Source organism: Rousettus aegyptiacus, unplaced genomic scaffold (genome assembly GCF_014176215.1).
Source record: "Rousettus aegyptiacus isolate mRouAeg1 unplaced genomic scaffold, mRouAeg1.p scaffold_m13_p_7, whole genome shotgun sequence".
NCBI classification, from domain to species: Eukaryota; Metazoa; Chordata; class Mammalia; order Chiroptera; family Pteropodidae; genus Rousettus; species Rousettus aegyptiacus.
The window spans coordinates 20,898,840-20,921,297 of record NW_023416310.1 but is presented as its reverse complement, the minus strand read 5'-3'; the positions used below and the strand labels follow the sequence as shown (position 1 = coordinate 20,921,297).

At 41.6% G+C, this 22,458-nt stretch overlaps 1 protein-coding gene across 7 annotated transcripts in view; it reads right to left on the bottom strand.

Moving 5' to 3' along the window:
• The window catches only part of CRIM1 (cysteine rich transmembrane BMP regulator 1), a 178,318-nt gene that overhangs the window by 133,347 nt on the left and 22,513 nt on the right, over positions 1-22,458 (bottom strand). For all 7 annotated transcript variants that reach the window (XM_016156670.2, XM_036224025.1, XM_036224026.1 and 4 more), the window contains exon 2: positions 8,027-8,200. In XM_016156670.2, the coding sequence (XP_016012156.1) occupies positions 8,027-8,200 (174 nt within the window). The remainder of the gene's footprint in view (positions 1-8,026; positions 8,201-22,458) is intronic.

Genomic DNA, 22,458 nt, shown 5'->3' with positions numbered 1-22,458 from the left:
TTTCCTTAAGCGTTTTATGTTAGCATCCCTCCCACTGTCCCCTAGCCTCACACACACACACACACACACACACACACACTATATATATATATATATATAAAATGTGAGGGAAAAAGTTCTATGAACAAAAGCAAACAGTATTATTTATCTTTCTAAATACTGTCGATAGCAAACAGTACAGATGGCATTGAGAGTATTACTATCTGACCAGGCCACTGATAGCACAGGTTGTACTGTAAACTACAGGTCAAGAAAAAGAGAACCACCAAGAATACAACTTAGCACTTACATTTTGCTTGTGTGAAAGAAATAAATAAAATGTAAAAAACTAAAAACAGAATAGTGAGCTCACAGAATACTAACATTTCCTTAGGTAGGACTGAAATAGTAAATTTAGAGCGCAGAAAAATTAGTAAAAGTTAAGGCTCTGAAACAACTGTTATTTAAAACTAAAAGAAGTCTGTAACAGAAGCCACTTGTCTCTGTGCCAAAATTAGTTTAGCTTCAGAGGCTATAGCCCTACAATGTAAAATCAAACTCCCTTTTGTTTTAAGCAGCAGAAAAATACAGATAAAACTTCGTATAAATGAATCTTTCTCATCTTTCTAATCTTTAATTTCTGCTTGAGTGTGTATATGTTATGCAGTGTAAGTTTTCAGAATGGATAAATGCTTTCAAATGTCATTTAAGACATTTATGAAATGTATTTTTAAAAAGACAAAAGCAAGCTCCCATGGTATATCTAAAAATGTGATTCAATTCATGCACCTGCACCTTGAAGGCTATTTAGAAAATGGTCCCTCAGTCAAAGGCAAAACAAAGTCAAATCGGTGGAAGCTGAGGGTAGTGGCGTATAGCGTGTGTTCAATACGCATTTTTCGAATGAATAAATTAATGAACAATAAAAGTGCCTCTAAAATGAAAAGAGCAACCTTGTAAGGTTTTTGTAGAAAAGGCCAAGGAGAGGATTTTTCTGGGCTGACAGAGTCTACTCTGTTTCTCTCCCTCCCTATCCGATTATTTAATCATCTCTGTGCCCCCCACTCTGAATGGCTCTCTTCTCAGGTATGGGTCTGATTAGCTCTCACGTACGAAACCCTTTAAAAGTCTTTTTTTGAATAAGAGAGTACAAATCAATCAATCATTCATTCAGTACTTAAGATGATATATTTCGTTTTATGCATCCCAGTATCGTGGGTGCCAACAACTGTGCTCTGGGCCGACTTCTGGTTAGCTGACAGGGAGAGACCTTCGGCTTCCTTACACTGTGCTAACAGATCACTCAACACTTCCTGCACCATCGCATGGTACAGGTCCTTTCATCTCACTTATGCTGTGTTAACACGGCCAGTCATTTTTTCCTCCATTATGCCTATTACTGTCACATTAACAGCCCCGCACTCCAAAGCCGTTAAGGTACCACCTTCTCCCTGGGAGGCTGACTCACAAATCCTTAGCTCCAGCCCAGATCGCAGAGTCCAGTTCCTTAACTCTCATCTTCCCCATTAATTCTGCACAGATAGGGCAAACATAAAATAAACTCGACATCCAGCCCATCCTACCCACCATAAAGCTGCTCTCCTTGTTATTGGCACATTCTGGTAAATGACACCACTATATATCGTAACCATTATCCTTCCCACCCCAAAAGAATCTACCTTGTTATTCACTAACTCCTCCTCTGCAAATCTGGGAGCCTGCCCCTTCCTCATCCTCCACAGTCGATCGGCTGCAAAAGCCTGACCACCTCACTTCCCTCCTGTCTGGGCCTCGCTGTCCACCCTCTCTTTTCTGTCTCCAAGGCTGCTCTTAAATTCTCCTTTCCCGTCTCTTGAGCCACTCAACGCATTTCTCAGAGCTGGATACAGTTCCCAACTCCTCCACAAAGCCTCAAGTCGTCCATGATTGATCCACTTTATGAATCCACAGCAGCTCTTATTTGTCCACTCAACGCAGGACAAATTTAAAGTATCACATGCCAAATTCTGATTAGCTATCTTTTCTCTAAAATATCTGGTAGAGAAAATACAGCCCCAAATTACAAACCATGTAAATGTTACCTCTAAGTACTTTCGGCTAAAACAAAAGAGGATTTTCTTAAGTCTCAAGTGTCTTCCTCCTTTTCCAAATGCTCATTGTGCAGCTCCAAGTAGGAATAAGGTCCACATAATCTATACTATTCCAGTAACAAAAGCAGTATGTGATGCAGCGATGGCTAAAAACTGTATTTAAAACACATTTTAAGATCCTACACAGAAATCCCTTTATCTGGTCTCTGGTGATAAATCAGTGTGACTTGGTTATTTTCATTTTTCTCTACACTCTCCCAACCTTCTCATGGAAAGGGCTCAGGAGTATTTATCTTTGTAGTCCCCAGTGTACTTATCATGGAGCTATGCATGTATGAATGCTTCTAAATGAGTTAATTACATTGAAAATTACCTAAGTGACAAGTAGCTCTACTTGGGAGTCGAATTCAATTTGTCCAAAACAAAACCATTAAGTCTTCACTAAATCTGCTCCTCCCCCTTGTCAAGGGCACCACAATTTGCTTAAACTCCCAAGTCTAAGAGAACTCCTTGGTTCCCCTTCCCCTCACCCCCGCCTTCACATGAAATCCATCAATAAGTCCTGCTAACTCCACTTCCAAATCACATCTCAGATCAAACCATCTCTCCATCCCCAGTTCTTAGCTGCAGGTCACCAGTATCTCTCAGCTGAACTATTAAAAAAAATCCATACCTGCGGACCCAGCCTCCTCTCTTCTCCATCACATTCATTTCATAGAGCACAAATCAAATTTCATTACACACTTATTCACAATCCTTTAAACAGCTTCCCTAGGTCCTCATCATGAAATCCACATACCTCACCTTAATCTACAAGGCTCTTAACCTGCTCTCCCTCCTTCCAATCACATTGACCTTTTTGCTTTTTCTTACTATTCCTTCGACATTCCAAACTCGTCCTCACCCTACAGCTTTCTTCACACTTGCAGTTCCCTCTGCATGGAGTTCTCTCCCCTCGGATCATGAGTGTGATTCCTTGTAGTAAGTTTGACTCCTTACACTCAGATTTCAGTTCAAATGCCCTCTCTTCTCTGACATCTGTACCTAAAGCAATTTCCTCAGTATTCCCAGCAGTTCTCTATCATTTCACCCTGATCACTGTTTCTTCAGAGTTCTTATCGAACTACATTTCCTAATTCATTTTTGTATTGTCATCCCTTCTCTTTTGAATATAAGCTCCATGAGGGCTAATCCTCAGCAACTAGAACTGTGCCTAGTACATTTTTGGCACTCAATAAATATTTGCTGAATGAATGAATAGATAAAATGTTTTCCAGGGTGTTTTCCATTCTTCCTTGAACTTAGCATGGTTTCATGTTTTTGATTACTTCTTGAATATCTTATGACCGCTCTGAATTATAGTAATTTCTTTAGAATATAAGAGCTACTTACTCGTACTGCGAGGCGTATGAAAACTTAAAAGTTTAACTTATTCATTATATCATTGAAGTCTTCCGTATCAACTTTAACCACAATTACTAAATTCACAGTGGCCCCTCTGGAAAACCCTGTGGAAAACCCAGAGGCTGGTACTGGGTTTGCGAGTCTGGTCCCCTCTTCTGATGGTACAACACCTTAACTTCTTGGTCCTCAGTACAGCAAAAACCAAATCAGTGATGAGTAGGTAACATGGCCTAAAATTATAAGCTTTGTTAAGATCAAGGTGGGATTACTTGCAGGTCATTCCCTTTATCAGTCTTTCTCTTCTTCCTTGGAAAAGTACATTTGGTTCTGACAAATCATTCCATGCAAAACCATGGCTGGCTGTTACCCAGCATCCTCTACCCACTAAATTTATGGTGATGTGGTCACAGATTTTGAGAAAGAATTTTGGTAAAATCTAGGACCAATTCCTTCCCTTTTAAATAAATATAAGGAATATACAGGAACTTTTTTAATACCCAGAAATTGCCATTATTCTCCACAAATCTATACATATGAGATTGAAATGTCCTGTAATGGCTTCCACATATTTTTAGGTGCTGTTGTAGTTATACTTAGAATTCGTGTTCAGAATTCCCCCCCCAAATCACAGATGTGGGGACCCCTGTTTCCTCATATACTACAGCAAGAACACTGTTACTTCTGTCCCGCCCTCCCCAACTGTACACCTTAACACTACAAACTGCACAAGAGAATCGCCCTCAAAAAGCGACTTTAACTGGAACTATTCACCTTCCAATAATAAGAGACCGTGAGAATCGAGTCTACATTTACCATGTCACCCACCGTCACTGGACTCACCCTCACTTGGCTCTGCAAAATCATCCCTGCCCTACACAATCTTCCCTCCCAGATCCTTCCAGAACTCGTGGTCTGTTGTCGCTAAAATCCTATTTGCTGTCATTTTTCTCTCCAGATGCTCCCCTCACTTTCATGCTCTACTTGAAACCTGGGCACTCCCTGACTGCTCTTTGTCCCTTCAGGTGCGGATGGCTTCCCCTCCCACGTTCCGTAATTCTTGGGGGTAGGGGTAGGTGTCCTCCTTGTTCTCACTGCCTCTTTTACGTCACTATTCTGGTTGCCCTTTAAAAACAAAACCTTGTTCATGTGAAACACATGCAATCCCATTACATGCCAGCTACATGTCATTACCGTTATCTACAGAACTTCTGGCTCAGTGTTTCCTCTCTAGTCACTGCTTCTGTCTCCTTCCCAGCATGGTTTGCATGGTATGTCACCATAAACACAGGCATAATTACCCTCACTCTCCATGCCCTTCTCTTTCTATCGGACTCATCAGGAAAAATCCGAACCCTGGTTCAAGCCATGTCTCCACCTCCAATGTATCTGCACTAGAGCTGGAGAAAAGCGCACAGCTCTGCTGGCTGATCTCACTTCAAAGTTATAACCACTAACCCAAAGGTGGCCGTCAGCGCTGGCAGGAGACCCTAACACATCTCTCTCGTTGGGTCACTCGCCCTCTCTCTGAGACACCTATTTCACATTTTCTCTCCTTCCTCAATTTTTCACACCTCTTCTTCCACCTCAATGTCAGCTGACGACCTTGTTTTACACATCTCTGAGGAACAGAAACAATTTTGTGCCTCTCCCTCCTCAAAAGGCTTTGCCCCTGCAATCGATCATTGCTGGCCTCTTTTTACTAGATGATTCTTGCCATCATTCAAGCATGCTGTAATGCCGTCCATAGTTTTAAAGTCACTCTTGACCCTATATCCCCCTAAAACAACCCCATTTTTCAGTCCTACTCTATCACAAACATCTCCAAAGAGTTTTCCCATTTCTGTTATTTACACTATTTATTCTTTTATTATTTCGGGTTAGGAACCCTAGAATCATCCTTGTGCATTTTCACCCTTCCCTTATCTGTTCGCAGATACTGCAAGTTCTTCCGTCAAAATGGGATGTGTCCACCTCTTCTTGGCCATTTTCCTGCTAACCTCTGCTCGGTGGCACACTGAAAAACTGCAACAGCCCTCCAGTGAGCCTCCTGACTACAGTATCTCACTCGCTAATCCACTCTGCATCCCTCAACAACCCCAGTCGGCCGAACATTGATTTCCTCACGCTCTGCTTCTCTCTGCTCATAAACATACAATGACTACTGACAGTTCCTATTATCAGGTGTAAGCTCCCTGCACGATGTTAAAGGCATTTCATAATCTGGTTCCATCCTGCCTCCCATTTTTATTTCCTATTACCTATCAACACGGAAACTTGCTCTTTTAGACTAGTTTCCCAAGTGTCTTACACGTAAGTCATACAAATCTCATTTCTACATTTTGTCCTTTTGTTCACATCCTTCCTCTTCCTGGAATCCATCACCATCCAAATTTTGAATTGTTCAGACTCCACCTCCTCCATGATACCTTATCATATAACTCTAGGTCACATTTTGCGGCCCTAAACTCCTACAGTATTTGGAGTCTTCATTGCTATTAATGATTTGATTATATATAGTACTATATCTTTATTAATTCTTTCATATACAATATACATACTTGAATACAAGTAGAGCTTTTTCTTCAAAATTGTTTTTCAGAAAAGAGAAATCCCGTAATACTGACTCCTTACAAGATCGCAAACACTGCAGGGTGCTTTCTCTTGAAAAGCACAATACTATTTGTAGATGATATGTTAACCTTAAGTGATCTCAACCAATCCTACTTTGGGATTATATAGAGGCCGTCTGACAGAATTTGTGAAACAAGAAAAAAATGTGAAGAAATTTAATGAGCTACAACAATTATTCCTGAGAGAACAATACCAAAATTGGAAATGCTGTATCTCATATACAGTCTTTTAAGGAATCGCTTTAAAAATCAATGCATTTAATCTTAGTGTTATAAAGATCATAAATATACACCTAACTAAATAAAAATGCAACAGTCTTAGTTTTATGTGAAAAGATACTCTGTGTTAAAACAAAACTTTTTGGGATAATATGGATTCGAAGTCTGCTACATTTCGAACATGTTAGATGGTAAGAGTTCAGAAACAGGATGTTAAATGACTTGGCAGGTAACTTAAGCAAAGGTAACGACAGCATCTGAACAACACACTTTTATGAAATGTAAGAATGGCAAAAAGCAATCCCCTAAATTGCTGTATTATTTCACATAATGTGATTTTAAATACGTATGAGTAACTAAATTGATTATTTAAACAGACATATGACCACTGCATCTACATTCCTGAAAGTTATATATTGGCAAAATATTTTTTTGGGCAGACAGTGGGAGTGGGGACAGATGTGAGCAGAGCCATGAGTCAATAAAAATGAGTTAGGGAACTGACCATTGTCTAATGTCATGATGTGATTGAAAAAAGACTTGACATGGTTAGTACTAGGCTCATTAGTGATACTAAATAGGCTTGGATCCCAGTTTGGATTTTCAAATTCAAGGACTAGACTAAATGGTTCTAAAACTTTACGTCTACTATGTTCTACTATATTTTCTTTTAATGATTTAGCAGCATTGGTAAATACAAAGAGAAATGCTGTTTTAGAGGCTATTATAAATCTCTTATTCTCTATTACCATTTAATATGACTTAGAAACAATGTAATTCAAAAACTTCAGTCCTGCTCTATTGCTCTGATGAGTCTGATCTTGGACCTCACAAACCTTTGGTATTCCAAACTGTATGACCTACCTATCTTAGCAGGCATCGTTTTAGAGATAAAAGGTATTTTTAAGTATATCTCATGGAATACTACTTTTCCCCAGGAGGAACCTGGGGCTGAGACAGAGTTCAGCGCTGGCCACAGGCAGGGCTGAGAGCCAGGCCCAGGCCTCGCTCTTTATGTCGCCTCTGATGGTGAGCCACGGCACCGAGCTCTGCTGTGCTACTCGTGGTTACTGTAGTTATGAATCGTATTTTCAAGTCTTCATTTTTCTAGGTTTTATGCACGAATGTACAAAAGTTGTAGGCCATATTAGTATGTTTTTCTTGTTATTGTAACGAGATTTCTGATTTCATTCCAGAGGTGATGTGCCCAAAGCTCCATCTACACCTCTGTCATTTTGCCCCATGGCAAAACCAACCTAAATCTTCCATCATCACTGCATAATTTTCCATCTCTTCTAAAGAAATACCCTTTCTTGCCAGATGAGCTGCATTTCTAATGAGCACTCTCCTCATGGCGCATCTTCCTATGGTAAATCAAGCAGAATGGACCTGGTGACAGCAGATGCTGATCTCGAGCACACCACTTGTGAAATCATCCATTATGCAGAGGTGACCCAGGCAAGCTGGCACAAAGCACGCTGCTCACACCACCACCGCATTACTATTCCACGGCTTCCAGGAAACAGACACACACATGCGTGCTTACACCCCGTCACGTCAGCACCTGGTCCACTTTACGCATCTAGTTTGGGATTATAAAAGTTCCAATCTCTGTAAGCTTGTTTTTGCCTTTTCAAGCTCAAACACTATCAGTGCTCAGGGCTACACAACGCTAAGTTTACAATTATGAAAATGAATACTTACCTTCAATCCTCTTCAAAGCTGAAAGGCACATATCCTTCCTCGGAAACTCAAAGGGATTGTTGCAGGTCCGAATGGTGCCACACTCACATTTCCCATTGATGATATTGCAGCCAGAGACAAGGTTTTCATTACATGGTTCAACACCAAGCAGTTGGTCATCATCCCAGTTCTCATCTGTAAAACAATTAAGAACCACACAATGTTTGCTTGTTAGCTTCGTTCAAAGGCCTGTTGGAAAGCAAAAATGTGCAAAGATGTCAAGATTAACATCCAATTTTGACACCTCAATTTACGAAAGACGGTTTGGCTACAATTTTACAAATGAATGAAACCCAACCTCCTAATAACTGAGAAGACTGAAATATACAGCCATACGTGTAAACAAATGTTTGTGATCAAAAACCACCACTTCTCTTGTGTTATTACGATAACAACCGAGATTCCTTTAAAATTTTTAAATTGTTAAACCAAGATGCCCAAATTTTCCTATGTTCAATCAAACTACAGGGGCCATATTCATCAATCTACAACATTATACTAAAAACACCCCACAGTATCTTATTCCATCGGGTAGAGACCAGCTTCAGGTTTGAAACGTCTCTATACCTTAATACATCAAGGCAGCTGGTAAGTATAAAAAAATCAGACACCACCAACACCACCAAGCGTCAAGAATGGAATACAGTGGCGGAGATCCCCTCCAGCGCATTTCAGTACAGACGCTAACATCCATCACTCATCACAGCCAAGGCGAGGCTAGAAATGACAACAAACCTAGGGCCTAGAGGCTGGTGAGAAGCTGCGGTAGTCATATGCTGAACCTGAGAGCAAATCACTGTCCTAGTCATGGAATGGCGTAGATTCCAAAACGTAGACTATTAAAATCAGCTTTAATGGAACCCAGATCAAATGAAACAAATGTGACAGAACCCTGGGCAAACTCAATCCCTAATAATAGTCCTCAGAGTTGAAACACCTCTTATAGGAAACTAGATTATTTCTCTTTGAATCTCTGGGACGTTATGTGGTTTTTTTCCCCTCTCAACATTATCTTTAATAGATACTTTATTACATCTTAACTGGGTACTGACTATAAAATAATAAGCACGTTTCTGATATCATATCTAGAGAGAATTTTTTAAAGTGTTTGAATTTAAGATACCTTAAACCTGTTGCTCAAACAAAGGCAAGTATAAAGACATCTTAAGAATGTGTTTTCTAGAAAATGGTGTAAATGAATGGTGATCGTTTTTATGGGGGTAACTTTTACTTCTGGTAACATCACTGACTTTCTGCATAAGTAAGGCAAAAGACTTTCACCAATCCCAGATACATCCTCATGCACTAAGGATGCTGAGATTCTCATTACAAACCCTCAATTTTTGCTTCCATGCCTTTGCTCAGGGAGTATCAAGTGCCTAGAAAACCACCTTCTCTTCTTCCTCTAACGACTCTTATTAATCCTTTAAGACCCAACTCAAATGTTACCCTTTTTGAGAATTCTTCTCCAACTGTGAGTGGCTCCATCCTCCATGCTTCTGCAAACACCTGATGTAAACCTCTTGTTCCCTGTGATAATGATTTTTATGTTAAGTCGAACTTCTGCACTAGACAAAGATTCCTCATGAGAGGAGCCATTTCTTATCCATCTCTAAACCCCTTTAACCACAGGACTTAGTACGGTGTTCAATATCTATCTAGCTACCTATCTACCATCTATCTGTCAGGTAACTGGTATGGTCGATACTGCTGTCTATGCTTTATTTTTTACAGAAAGTATTTTGTTTAAAAAAAAAAGTATACACACGTACAGATATATATATATATAGAACATCACAAGGAAAACTATGTTTCAATATACAGATGTTTACACAATAAAAATCTTATTTAAAAAGTTTACTAGTAAAACACTAATGAGGAACACATTTTAAAGATAGGCTTGGACACATTTTGGCACTTTTCTCATGAGAAATCATCTGTCATTAGTCTTTCCCAGTTCAGCTCTAAGACTCCAACGTCTGATCACCTGGCTAGCATCAACAGCCCTTCCAAGGAGTCTATCTCTAAGCCAACTTGTTTTCATTGCCAGATACTTTCTCTGCCTCCCCACAGGAAAACCATTTTCCCTGAATATGGAATCAGAATTAAAAGGCGACTGCCCTTAATGCTCTACCTGGCTCCTTACTGTGTTCTGCTTCATTCTCAGCAGAGGCCTCTTGGCAGCAGCAACGGACTGCACCTGAGGATGCACAGGTAAGCCTGACCATCCCCTTAGGAAATGTCACGGCCACTGTGTCCAGCCAGGATGCATCTGACCTTGAAGCCAAAAATGTCTTATACGCTTTTTTCATTTTTTTTTTTTAGAGAAACTATTTTCATTCTTTGTCCCCACCCTCATCAATACTATTTTTTTTTTCTTTGCAATAGTTCCCTTGGCAACCACTGCTTTATAGGATCAAGTACAGCATGCTCCTGAGACAAATGCTTTATGTTTTTCTATTACAGGACATTATATTTTAAAATCACTTAACAGCCAACCAACAGGAACTGAAAGCAAAAATTTAGTGGGGTTTGATTACAGAAATCAAATTCTGAGCCCAGTCGTGCTTCTGACAGCACTTGGTAAATTCGATGCTTTTAAAATATCTTTTTTCCTAAGTAAATCCATACATGCAGTACAAAGGTCAAGGTTCCGATTCTCTTACGTATTTCCTAGTTTCTCCTTGGTCTGGTCGGGGCGGTGGGGAGAGGAGTTAAAAACAGGAGTACTGCCCTTTACTATATCTAGCAGTTTTTTCCTGGTACTCATCCATGTGACACGATAAAGTCTCGTAGAGTGAAAGGTCAACGCAATTGAGACACCTCTGCAAATGTATTTTTAAGTGTGTAACTTCGCAAGATACTAAATCAGGATGTTATTTTCTCTAAACATAAAATGAGAGAAATAATCTCACGTGTGAGTTAAACTTCATGCACGGTCAACATGTCCACATACGTGAGTGCTACAGTGGAGAGTCGGTCATATCTCACCGCTAACCTGAAATCTCCGCTCGAATGTTTAGAATAAACAGACATCACGAAAGAGGGCGCTTTCCCTTGAGACAGCCGCGGCGCTTCAGTCTGCAGCAGAATCACCTCGCGGGCACTCCCCATTCCACGCCACGGAACCCTCGTACAACGTGCAACCAAGGGCTGAGATGCCAAAAGATAACTCGGACTGCTTCAACCCAGCGCATGCTCAACGGGGAGTGACTTTACGCTGCTGCTGATTTTGTCATTCCTGTTGACTGCCAGTGCCTGGCGGTGACGAATGCAGTGACTGACCAGCACAGGTTGGTGCCACAGCTTCGATTCGCACTAAGATGCCAGCAGTTTAGTCACCACTGGGTCGGTACCACCAGTGCGAATGTTGACACAGAGTAAAAGCAAGGAACAAGGAAAGGGTTTTGACCTCATGTTCTTGGGGGTCACAATTTGAGAACTACTATTCTGAAGACCATGTCCTGCTGGGGTACCTGGGCCAGTGCAGCACAGGATCCAACAAAAAGACACTGAGAAATAACAAAGGACAATGAGTACCTCTCCTCCTAAGTTCCCACTGAACCCTAACACACATTTATTTAATGTGATTTAGCTAATACATACTGGTAAACAGGAACATTAAGTCAGTAAAATGCAGAAGCACTGTGGGTACATTCATGATTTTTCTCAGCGTGTTGATGTCATAAAGAGACCAGGAGCAAGTTTTCTCACAACTAAAGGAAAAGTCTTAGTAACGAGTGAACTTCTTGCTGATAACCCTGTTTAAATTCCTTCCTTTAGTGCCAAGAAATGGCCGCTCTAGTGGCTAAACTTACTATTACATTAAACTATCCTGGGAGTTGGTGAGGACAAACGAAAAAGCTAGAGACGTTTTCCCCTGTATTGAAAAATCACGATGAAGAAACGACCCCTGGATCTTGTTTAGTTCAGATGAAATCGGTTCCGTTACAAGTGACTGTCTTCCTGTGCCCTGAAGGAAGCAGCATATCTCATGAGTGGGCGAGGCTGCCACCAACGGCTGCCCTGTCTCCAGGTGCACATGCCACGTGTGGCTCACCTGAGTATTCTTATTTGGACTCTGAGTTATATTTATCCTCTGTGCACACAGTTCCATAGGTTTCGCGGGACCTGCCCCTAATCTTATTATTTTTTTTTTTTTTACAGCTCCCATATTTTTAGTGTAGTCAATTATTTCGGTTTTTGTTTTACTAGCACACATTTAGCTGAAGCAAAAACACCTGTCCTTCCAATCGCCATAGTCAGTCCTGGCAAGGTCCTTCTGCTCCACAAAGTATCTTCCAACATTCTTAATAATGCCCAAGGTTTCTTCCTTCCATATTTGATATGAAAGATTTTAAATGCAAAGTCTAGTTAGAAGAGAGTTTCAATCCTGAGGGTCGGAAAGGGGGTGCTGAGGAAAAGGATGTGAAGTGGCATCTTGGAAGAAGCACGAAGACACATCCAGATCTGGGGAGCAGCAGCTCCTGGGGACACACCCTCTCAGTGCCGGGGAGCTGCAGGGACCAGCCGCGGCAACACTGCCAGACTGGTCCTAGATTCCACCTCTCTGCCCTTCAAAATACCTTTCCATCTGCCTGCTGATGTCGAAAATTCCACTAACATGGAATGAAATGTTTCAGGTATGACTGCACTTACTGGACAAAGCACTGTCCATCTGAAACACAACTTCTTGAAGGCCGGAGGCGTTTGCATCCTGAAGGCTGTACCTTTTCTATCTTGTATCTGCTTAAGTTAATGGAGTTTACACCAAACCAAGATACAGCTGCACCCCGTTATGTGATGTGGGAATCCACTTACCAGAAATACGCTATAGCAGATATTAAAAAAGCAAGAAACAAATTCACGGCACACACTCAGAAGCTCACAGTAATGGAATTCTGTTGGCAGAGGAGAGGCTTCTGGGAATATATATCAAATTAATTCTCCAGCTGTTCACATATCCCCGTGGCTACAGTAAGATGCAAATAGCTAATACTGGCATCTCTTTCCATGCCAGGCTAGAAACTCCAGTGTAATGTAAAATTGTTGCTCTTAACGCCCCCAGCTCCTGGCTGGCTATCAGGCATTCAGTTCTGCTCAAGGAGGAATCTAATACAGCGAGTTCTCATTCTCTCCGCTTCAAGCTTAAGGCGGGTGTTCCAAAAACTGACGCTTCCCTCTCCCTCTTCTCCTTGTGCTGTAATCAGTGCAAAGCAGGAAAGGCAGAATTATGGTTATCAGGGAATGATTCATGTTACAAAAATTTGTTTTACAGGCATTTCCACAAAGTGAAACTATGTGAGGCATATGTAACTATACACCAGAATGGCCAAACCCTGAATCTAAAACAATGGAAATACTAAAATATGCACGCAAATATTTTTTTGAAGACTCTTAAACCAATTAAAACCTTTAAGTTATAACAAACATGACCACTGACTCATATTATGTTCAAGTGGGGAATTCTCTGAAAAATAGTACTGGTCCAATTTACTACATCGATTTACAGTAAATACAATGACAAGCAAATGTTTGTTTCATTGCTGTAATTGTTGTCGGACACCTTAGCAATACAATTAACAGAGGAAGACAAGAGATGAATTATAGAATGTAAATTCATTCATGCATACTTTCTTTCAATCATTCATTCCTCAAACAGATACTGTTATCTATTATACGGCAAAGTGCTAAGGATTCAAGACTCTAGGAAAAAGGAATTTACAGTACAATGTTCCCACTGTTCTAATCGAAATCATACTAAGTGTGTGAATGAGATGTTTCTAGGAATCCTAAAACAGAGGAAAAGGTGAAGAGAAGGATAATTTCCTATTCGATTGTAGGAAGCTGGTGGGGAACAGAGAGCAGTTTAAGACAGTGTCTCTAAAAGCAAGGAATTCATGCAACAAGGAGAGGAGAGACTGGGACTACAGAACCCAACTCTCCTACCTCACAATTCCACCTACATTAGGAATTATCTTAAATTGTATATATGAAAACAGCTCAGAGGTAGGGGAGGCCGTGGAGAGGGACCTGGCCTGGGAGATCACAACCTGAGCTCTCATTAGTTCACAGGGTGACCCTGAACAAGGCATTTGGCCCTCTAGACTCAAAATTTTACTAAAATGGAAATGGAATGGATAATTTACGAGCCCCCCCCCCGCCCCCTTAGACATTCTCCTCATGTTTCCTTGACTCTGGCATCTTTGTTGAAATTGCACAATGCTAATAGTTTACTGGGAACAGTGTGATAGAATCACATGCTTATGGTCTTTGATTGACAGGTATTAGATTGCTCATGTAAATTTTTCCCAAGCTACAACTACTTTGAATGTACCCTATGGTTACACTTCCTCTGCTTTGAGAGTGGATCTCAAAATTTTTTTAGGAAACTCTCAGGCCTCCTCCCCTGGCCCATGTTTGTACAACACTGAACGGGCCTTCTATTCAGGCAACAGTGTTCTCTGGGCTCGAATATCCACTAAAACATGTAACTCCGTGTTTAACCAGTCTCCAAGAATATTGGTTTTCAGTTATCAAATATACTGCTTAAGAATTAATATATCTTAGTTGAAGGAAAAATTACCTTGGAGAAGTGCCTAATTGTTGCACATTTCCTCTCTACAGCTAGATATTTTAAAAGCCATGCTTGAATTCCGGACGCCTTAGGTGCCGCTTTCATTGCGTTTTATTTTCCTGCAGAGGTGCTTCAGTGTAAATGACACCCGGGGAGAGGTGCTGTAAGAGGAGCCCTGTCAAACTTAAGGATACGGAGTTGAGAAGCAACACCACCATAAAATAAAGTCCAACATCTGGCCCTTCAAGTCTTTGGGATAGGACACAAGGCCTGTTTAGATTTGATCCAACTCACTTCTTCAACCTCATCTCCTCCGGTCCTCCCCTTTGTTCTAGTAACACTCGGTGACTGTGCTCCCCAGATGCTGTTTCATGACTCCGTGGCTTTGCACGAGCTGTCCTCTCTGCCTAGAAAGTATCTTCTCTTTACCTGCTTTGAAAATTCCTACTCAATCTTTAATGCTTTCTTCAAATTTCATCCACTCGATAGAGACTGCATTAGGAATTACCTCCACAGGCCTTTTATTGTACACCCATTAAAATTAGTTCACTTATGGCAGAATAATGAAATGGCTCATCTAATCTCTCCCACCAGAGAGTGGCTTCTTGAAGCCAAAGATCTAGTTAGACTCATCTTTTTATCACTGAACTATCACGGGACTTAGCAAATAGTAGTTTGGTAAAATAAATGCCAACAGAAGGACTGAACAGGAACAGGGTTAGAAGACAAGAGGATCTGATTTATACAAAGCAGTCTGAATCTTTAAGTGCCAAACTTTCACTGGAAAGTGAGTTTGGTGGTAGGGAAAGAAAGTCAATTATTCAAAAATAACAGAAACTCTTTGGATCTCAGTCTTCCTACTGGTGAAATATTAACACTAACTCAAGTTTTCTTTTAACCTCGATATTGTATTAACTGACACTTTCACATATCAATATTTATGACATAAAATATCATATTCCTCAGCCATGTTAAGTAATAACTTAAATAATAAACTCTATTGAATCCCTACCACCTCTATCGTGACCATAATTAGATAATGTGACACAAGTTAATGCTTCCTGCCAGAAAGGTACTTGTGGATATGAATAATGCTCAGTATCATTTTATAAATATTAATGTATGCTGTAACCTAAAATCTGCTAGTCAAATGGCCAGGACTAGATACGAGAATGCCCTTTTTTGTGCTCATTCAAAAGTATGAACCACTACAGTGAAAAGAATAAATGTGACTAGAATTTTGAACCAGAACAAAGTGAAGATGGTGTTTGAAAATAAGCACTTTAAAGCATATAAATTTTTCATTGTACTATCTGAACAGTTAGCACAGATAACGAAGCACACCCCCCCCCCCCAAGACAAATCTTCTGCCGACTCACATTTTATGTGCCAGAAATTATATGAGGTGCTTCCCACAGATTAACACATTTGGCTGAGGAGAGAAGCTAAGCGACCTAGGTCCATACAGGCTATATCATTAAGCAGGCGACAGGAAGGAACAAACCAGGGAACTGCAGTAGTCAAAGGATCTGGCAAAATTTCAGGTTCGAGGGAGTCCAGAAGGCCTGAGCATCAGAGACAAAGAGGAACACTGCTATTTTTCCCATCTCGACAGCATATGGCCGAGAGACTCACTCCTGATGGTCACTACCACAGGTGCAGGAGGAGGCCTCTCCAAGACAAATGCAGTTGCAAGAGCACCTTTGGAAACATCAGAAGAACAGAAAATTCAACAATCTCAACTATTCTATCATTTAGGAAACAAAGGTTTCTTTGTTAAGGCACTACTGCTTGCATATACAATACAGCAATATCTCAAAAATGCAACAAACAAACAATTTTTAAAAGGTATAATTCTCTGTAAGTAGCCCTAGGAATTTTTTTTTCAGGATAATTTTGTAAAATCAGTTAACAACTGTTTTGTAAGGAATGTTTTTACAAATCAACTTGACTACTGCTGTGAACTTTACCTTAATAATTTATCTGAATTCTTCAAAGTAAACCAAGTGGAAGATGATAAGAAGTGAAAGAGTGATCAAGTTTAAATTCCAACAATTGCATTCCTAGATGATCCGTACCATTAACTCTAGCACTGTTCTACAAGGAAATATCATCTCTAAGTATCATGCCTAAAAACCCAACATTTAAATGCTTCCAAGAAGTACGTGCATCTCTGTGTTTGATCTTACATATTCCTACACACTCCATATGAATCTCCTGCTTTCTGGTCCTGGCCACAAAACACAATTCACTAGTGATATTCAATGAACACTTCTTTGTGTGCAAAGTTTACGATTTCCACAGTTTACAATTTCGTCATGAGTCAAAGTCTGATGTATATGTACAGATCTCTTTTTCCCCTAAAACAGAAACAGTTAGGACAGGCAAGTGTCGATCAGCCTTGCACCTCAGGGTGTAGCCACCCACGTCATTAAAATTCACAATGCTACTATATGTTTATGTGGGAAGTAGTGTTATAAATGAGAAATAAAAATGAGAGACAACTGTGGTCTATTAAGAAACCTCATGCCATGCTGGGCTTGTCTGATACATTCGTGTTAAAGACATCAACTTTTTGAAATTTACCCTAGAACTCTCCATCTAGAAGCAAATGTAGATCAGGGACAATGAAAAGCAGAACTCTTGCCTCAGCATATGTCAAGAAATAAATACTAATATCTTGGGAGGATGATGGTTTTACATAGCAATAATTTACTCCACAAGATTCATATGAAGTAAACCATATAAGTAAGTGTAACGAGACCAGAGAAAAATTAAGAAATCTTAAGAATATGTTTGAAAAATACATTTGCACATTTCTCACAAAACTGAAGTTCCCTTTGTGTAGTAATTGAACTCTATGTCTGACAGACACTCAGCTGAGTCACTGGGTACTGTTTGAGCGTCTCAGTGATGATATGCTAGCAGTTATCAACACTATCTCAAAATCTTTAATGGCTCCTGCCTGCCTATAGGGTCATGTCTGACCCCTCGCACTGATAAATGAGCTGGCGCCAGCTAACCTTCCAGTTACTTCCCACTGCATGGCCAGCACCGCTTCCCTTCCAGGCCATGAAGCCTTAGGGCCCTTGTCGCAGTGCCCTCTCCACCTGGAACACCTTCCCCCAGGCATGCGCACGGTTCACTCCCTTAGGCCGTCAGATGTCTGATCAAACTCAACTTCTCAGCAAGACTTCCCATTACCACTCTAAACCCCATGGTCCCTCCAGCTTGGCAGGGATTTTCACCTGCATTGTTCACTGCTACACGTTCTGCACCTGGAACAGGGCCTCAGACACAGCAGGTCCTTCATAAATATTGACTGACTCAATCAAGTCCCTGAGCACATGGTGCATTTTCACTTTGACAGGCTTTTGCCAATTTCCTTCTTTCTTGGGAAGAAGGAGTTCAACCTGAAAATCTGCTACCATCCTACGATGCCGATTAAACATCTTCTCCTCGAAGACGTTTACTTGATTGTCTGCCACTCACGACACTTCACTTATCCCCAGGCTTTGTGTGGTCTGTCTGCAGCTAGATTCTGAGCTTCCTGAGGGTAGAAACTGTGCCTTCCCCATTTCTGTAGCCGCCCCATGCTGAGGTGCGTAGATGGCAACATGGTGGGCCCCAACCCCCACTCACTGAATGGGAAAAATGAATGGTACACTGAAATAGGTGACCACTTTATGAGATAACGTTCGCAATAATATCACGCGGAGCGGGGGTGGGGGGGTGAAGCAGGAGCTTTAAAGACAGTCCGTGGGTATCTAAGATTCAGGTGTGCTGCAGCACCTCAATACTTATGCATTTACATTTAACATCTTTCCGGAATGTTTGAGATGCAAAAAAACAAAAAAACAAAAAAAAAACAAAACAAAAAAACTATAGTACTTCATGCCTCCAGGGACTTAGGAAGCAGATACCTTTGGATATTTTAAAACATCACAGTGTCAAAGAATAAAGTTGATATATTTCTACATTTCAAATTAGAATACATGCATGCATAAACATATACATATAGAGTAACTATTTGCATCCTAAAGGAAACATAAATAAAACTCATGTGAATCACTCAGTCCTTTTTCTACATGCTACAGCAATATGTATTCCCACATGCAGTCAGGTAGGTGGATTTTCTAAGATTATGATTCTGCGATGTTATTCTATTCAAAGTTAGTCTTTATAGTGTAAAAGAAGTCATCAGAAAAGTGTTCAAATGACAAAATTCACAATTTGTGGAACTATAATATCTACCTAAACTCCTACCTTGAAAGGTTAAAAATGCCTATTTTATTAGGTTCATTATGTTTCAAGAACTAATGGTTTGGGGGATATAAAAGGAAATAATAAAGGCAGACAATTCCTAAAGGATGCTCTGATCAAATCCATATCCTATTTAACATCAAGGATCATCAATTTTCAAAGGATTAGAATATAGAGATATGTACCTTTAAACTTACATATAAGCACTTAACGTGTTCTTTAATAATTTAGTTGATTTAAACATCCAAATTTATAGGTCGTTAGGTTCTCAGGGCAGACCATAAGATATACACCTTGAATAGTGAGACACTGGCCTGCTCACCTGCTGCAGGCTGCAGCTTCCCACTGGGCCTCACCGGTGGCTTTGGTATCAGTTAGGTAGAAGAAGGGCTGCCATATTCCCTGGGGTTTGCAGGTCCAATGAATGAGTCTAATAACTAAGATATTTCTGCTTAGAGCCAAGGCTACTATTCCTAGGGCTTTGTACAACGTCATGTGAGAAAGGAAAAAGAAGATCCGTACCCTCACTACAGAGAGGACATGGCATGACATCTAATTCTCCTTCAAGACAACCCTGGGCATGGGAAGAGTCAACTGACTCAACATGGAAAGAGTCCAGCTCCAAAGGAAACTCAACCCCTTCTGATTTCACTCCTCTTCAACAGGTGTTTCAGAAACACTCTGCTGCCTGTGGTCTCTACTCCTTTCCCATGAGCATGGAATTTTAAACATCCCCCACAAATAGCTAGTTTGCCTTCCTGGCAAAGCTCACATGCATTTTGGCAACAGCGCAACCTGCTCGTGGTTTCACAACGGTTTGCATGAGGTGGATCCAAGCCCTTGCTCTGCATCCTGGTTCTACAACAGGCTTTAACTGGGAAGAAGTTGAAGACACAATGTTCTCTCTTCCTGGAGAGGGGCAAGGAGCTGGTAGGGACATCAACATCCTGAAGCTCAGCCTTGTTTTTGAAAATTTCTTTGAGGAAGGTAACTGATCTGAGCAGGGACCCATCTCTGACAGAAACAGTTAGGACAGGCAAGCGTCGATCAGCCTTGCACCTCAGGGTGTAGCCACCCACTTTACTAACCATCTTCCTATGACTGTCTTGCCAAGGGTGAGCGTGTTAAAAAGCACTAGGGTCTCAACCTGGGAGTCAGCTGGGCCGATGTGGGAGGCCACACTGCCCAGCACTTCCTTTCCCTCCGTCCCACCCTGAGGCCATGGAGCACTCTTCCCCCCTCCCACGAGTCCTTCCTGTTTCCCAGGCCAGGTCCACCCAGGACACTCCACTGCCAGGGGTCAGAGTGCCACATTCCAGTGGCTTAACACCCTGGGGGAGGGTTCTGGATTCCTTCATGGGGGGTGAGGTGGGGCCAGGAGGCAGGCGGGGAGGCGGGCAGGGGAAAGTTCAGCACAGGCCAACGCAGCCCACTGTGCCCACTGCTCTGGGACCAAGGTCATGGGCTGGGGAAAACAACAGGGTCCCCAGAGCCGTCAACACAAGGTGGGCAAGAGAGAGCCCCTCAACCTCTCTGGGTTCCAATGGAAGAAGAGGCCATCACTGCGGGCACAGGAGAAACTGTAAAAAGCCTGTGAGATCACAACAAACTGTCATGGGCCTCGGTTCCTTCACTGTAAAATAAGGGGTCTGAGCTAGAGAGGCTTGTCTGAGGGCCCGTCCAACTCCATAATTCTTATTCCTGGTATAGCAACAGTTCTCTGACCTCGGGCATTTTCAAGGTCAGATGTATTTTTGGCTGAAATAGAATACCGATTTCACTCAGAAGGCAACCAAAGTTCCTTAACCTCTCGAAGCAAAGTTCTCCTCTTGCAATACTGGATTCCTCTGCCTGTGACTCAGTGTCTTCTGGACTACTTTGGTGTCTCTCTTGTGATCTGTGTCCTTCGGGTTTCAATTCTACAGAGTCTGGGCTCAAACTCTCAAGCCCTGGCCCCTCACGGGCCTCCTAACTCCCTCTCCTCACAGGGCCCCAAGGCTCGTAAAATCAGGCTCCAGGAAGTGCATTCCATCAAGGTCACTCTCTGGATCTAAGGGCAACAGCATGATGGGACTTGACAACTCAGGCCCCACCTGGACACGAGAGACGTGCTGGGAGAATCATGACACAGTTCCAGTGCTGAATCCCTCAAACACGGAAGAAATTCCACTCCACTGGAGCCAGAAACTGCGGGGCAATGAGAAGCTGGAGCCCAAACTGGTCACCTGTGAACAGGCGAATAAGCTGATTTCGGTCGGGGCTGGGCACCTCCTGTTCCATCCCAAGAAAGTCAGGGTGACTGTCTTCTCCTGGAGGATGAAGGAATGGCAGGACATGGCGGGCCTGGCCTTCGACCTAATCAGGACAGAAGTCAGCCTGCTCATCAGGTCTCTGATTGATGAGAATGGAATTTGGAAGGGAAGGAAAAGAGATATGGTACTGGGGACATTGGGAAGAGGAAATAAATGAAGAGGAACCCACGCAGGCTGCCATTCGTGTGTCTCACAAAGTCAGAAAAAGCAATGCTAGGCAGGTTCTGCCTATGCAAGACACTCCATGGAGAAGGCACCAAGTGGTCAAAACCTGCCAACTCTACTTCCACTAAATGCCTCTTTCCTTGTTTAAAACCAACCATTGCTTTTCATAAATCCCTATGAGTAAAGTCTGACAGCAAGGATAAAGTACATGGATAAGATGATGAAAACAATCCTACGAAAAGTTTCCCTGATGGAAGTCCTCTCTTTCAAAGTGATTGCTTTTATTGGGGAAAAAGAAAAACAGAACAGAATCTCTGATCGCTTTTCACCACCTTCCTGCCAATACAGAATGCTCCATTTCCTGAGACACAAACGCTAGTGAGAGAGCACACTTCCTGTGTGGCGGATCATCTGGAACTAACTAGGTTTCGGACTTTCCCCCGCCCCAAGGACATACTACCTTTCCTAAGAAAATGGCTCAGTGTTCTGTCGCGCAGAATCCGCACACGGCCGCCACGTGCTGCTGTCCCTGGCCTGTCGCGATGGCTCCACCGCCAACGGTGATTCTCGCACCTGAGCAGAGTGCGGGACTCCAAAGGAAGCGGCGAGATGGCCCGTAACGTGGGCCCTTCCGCTGTTTTTCCTTTGATGAAATCAGGTTTTCAGTGGGCTGCTTCGATTCAGGTGAGAGATGCGTGAGAAGGAGGGATGGCAACTGTATACTCCTCTGTTCTTCTTTAGAAAATCCTTCACACCACATGTGAAACAATCTTGCCACACAAGAACCACACTGTACGCATTTGTATTAAAATAAATTTATTTTTTTTTAAGTTGGGTACCAAGGGAGAATTTAATGCTTAAAAAAAAAAATTCTGCTATACATTGAGGCCTAAAAAAAAAAAAAAAAGAAAAGGAAACATTATTAAAATGACAATAGATGACAGAAATGGAATTTTAAAAAGCAGGGTAAACTGTTGTGTTTGAATGAGTATGTGTGTGTTTGTTTAAAGCTCTTCCAATTACTTCATGTGGAAAAAAGGATTCAAACTATTGTTGCAATCCCGTTACATAAATTG